General features: G+C 36.3%; 1 protein-coding gene across 1 annotated transcript; it reads left to right on the forward strand.

Moving 5' to 3' along the window:
• Window positions 1-133: 133 nt before the first annotated feature.
• On the forward strand, window positions 134-1436 carry LOC108915537 (probable cytochrome P450 6a13; the record flags this gene model as incomplete). Its single annotated transcript, XM_018721593.1, has 3 exons — window positions 134-332; window positions 509-760; window positions 1072-1436. Coding segments are annotated over 3 exons (615 nt in total), but the record flags the coding sequence as incomplete, so codon positions are not given.
• Between the last annotated feature and the right edge of the window lie 1043 nt (window positions 1437-2479).

A 2479-nucleotide genomic window follows, 5' to 3' on the forward strand; every position in this document is an offset into this window, starting at 1 on the left:
GACTGTGGAAGCTAATATGTTATTGTACATAATATTTAGCATCTATAGTGATAAATTCAGCTTGCCGAAACAAAAAGTCGCGAAATGGTCATTTCCCTGCTCTTTTTCTTGGCCTATAAAGAATATTGGTTAGCTGACGATTGCAAGCGACAAGAAACCGTCGAAAATCAGGAACGCGGGACACACACTGTGGTTCCAGGAAAAGGGCCAGCGAACTGTGCAGGTGTGTACCAGGGACTGGATACTGATACCTGCTAGCGACCCTACAAGAGGAGTCTCCAATGAACGCTTGCCCAGACAACATTTCTATTTCCTTTTCTATTTAATAAGAGATACTTGTTATTTACCGTTGAGAGAGAGTTTCATTTCACCATTAGCAATAGTTCATTTCGTTGGAAATGTTACAAACGCTTCTCTTGCTTATTCTGTCTGTACGTGGAAATTACGGTCTACAGACAGCGACAGACGCATATAAAAATGACAATAAACATGACCTTGTTTTTTCCAGAAACCCTCAGGATGTACCCTCCGCTTCCACTTTTGACAAGAGAAAGTGCCGAAGACTACAAAATACCTGGTCAAGACTTTATCTTAGAAAAAGGCACCATGGTCTTTATACCTGCATCAGGTATACACTATGACGAAGACCACTACAAGAATCCCAAAGTTTTTGACCCCGACAGGTTCAGTGCGGAGAACAAAAAGGCCAGGCATCCCTACGCCCATCTGCCGTTTGGGGAAGGACCCAGAGTGTGTATTGGTAAGTGCCGTGACTGTGCAGGGTACCCCTCTGCATTGGTTTTACAAGCTGCCAGATTCTTGTGGTCAAAAAAACTGATTTTACTAAACCGCAGGTCATCAGAGTCCAGAAAGGAATATTGTTTTTTTTTTCTCAAGAAGGGACTCATCAAGATAAGATGTTTTGAAACGTCTTGACGTGAATATGACTGGCCAATTTGCAAATTGAAAACTATTCATATTTTTTCTCTCCGCTCTATTTGAACTCCCCCCACCCCCTTTGAGGGCTGAGAGAACAAGTGGATAGTGTACTTATTAATCATTGATTTTCAGGTGAAAGATTTGGGATTCTACAATCTAAAGTCGGTCTGACATCCATTTTGAAGGACTTTAAAGTTACTTTAAGCGAGAAGACTAAATTGCCTTTGAAAATGAATCCACACGAAAAGTTTACCTCTCCCATTGGAGGTATTTGGTTGAAGATCGAGAAGGTTTAAATAGATACAAGTTGACCAAATCCATCCTGTCCGACAGATGCGCAGAAGAAGGGAGTCTACCTAGGAGAGACGAAGACAAGAGCAAGTGTCACGCACATCTGATGCTCGATGAATTCGGTCAAGCTATACCATTTCCGTCATATTGATATATTATTGCATATTTTATTTCAAATAGATACATAAATAAAGTGATACAAGTACGATAGTCTTTATTAATTTTATAGTTACATTGCAGTGGTCGATTGGGTAGTTTTTTTATGTAGTGTCCTCGAGTTCAAGTTTCAAGTTTTTTAAATGTAAGCCATAGACATAAACGGCTGCAGTTCCCCCATTTTTCAAAATAACCATACCAAATATTATATCGTTGGAAACCATAAAAAAAGAAATTTTTTTAGTTCATAGCCAACTATGGTTTACATTTAAAGAACTTGAAGTTTATGTTATAACTTGAAAATAAAAGTCCACACGAACAATTCGATCACACAGTCTTATTAACACTGCAAAAACCTGAAACCTTGTAATTTATTTTTTTTTTGTAAAATAAATAGCAACGGAGCTACACGCATCTGAAGGAATTGACCGAATTTGGATTTTTCCAAACATCTAGTCAGCCATGACGTTTTTTCAAAAAATAAAAGTAACATTTAATAAGTATCATAAAACTGCATATCTTTCCTCATTTCAACTTTTTTGTATTTTGCTACTTTCTCAGATCCCTACACCAAACATCGAAAAAAACTCACCCTGTATTTAGAGAAAAAAATGACCTAAAAATCGCTCAGTTTAGCCAAAGAAGGAGCCTTCGCTTTGCTCAGACTGTGATTGCATTGTCTCCAAATTTAAGGTAGTAATGAAAAAATTTTAAAAAAATATGTGTTTTAATACCTTATTATTTCTATGTTCGAATTAAGTATACAGGGTGTTAAAAAAGAGTGTAAAATATTTAAGGAGGTAATAGTATGAACTAAAATAAGCAGAAAAGTCTCAATAAACATGGGTCCGCAAAGTAACGGTTGCGGAGATATGGACTGNTCTCCGCAACAGTTACTTTGCGGACCCATGTTTATTAAGACTTTTCTGCTTATTTTGGTTCATACTATTACCTCCTTAAATATTTTACACTCTTTTTTAACACCCTGTATCTAATTACAGTTTATCAAAATATATTGTAATTTTGAGAAAACAATTATTTTAGACAATAAGATATTACTATTTTCTTTGATAAAGTCTATGAAATTTATTAC

The sequence above is a fragment of the Anoplophora glabripennis genome, unplaced genomic scaffold, assembly GCF_000390285.2.
Source record: "Anoplophora glabripennis isolate ALB-LARVAE unplaced genomic scaffold, Agla_2.0 scaffold1769, whole genome shotgun sequence".
Lineage (NCBI taxonomy): Eukaryota > Metazoa > Arthropoda > Insecta > Coleoptera > Cerambycidae > Anoplophora > Anoplophora glabripennis.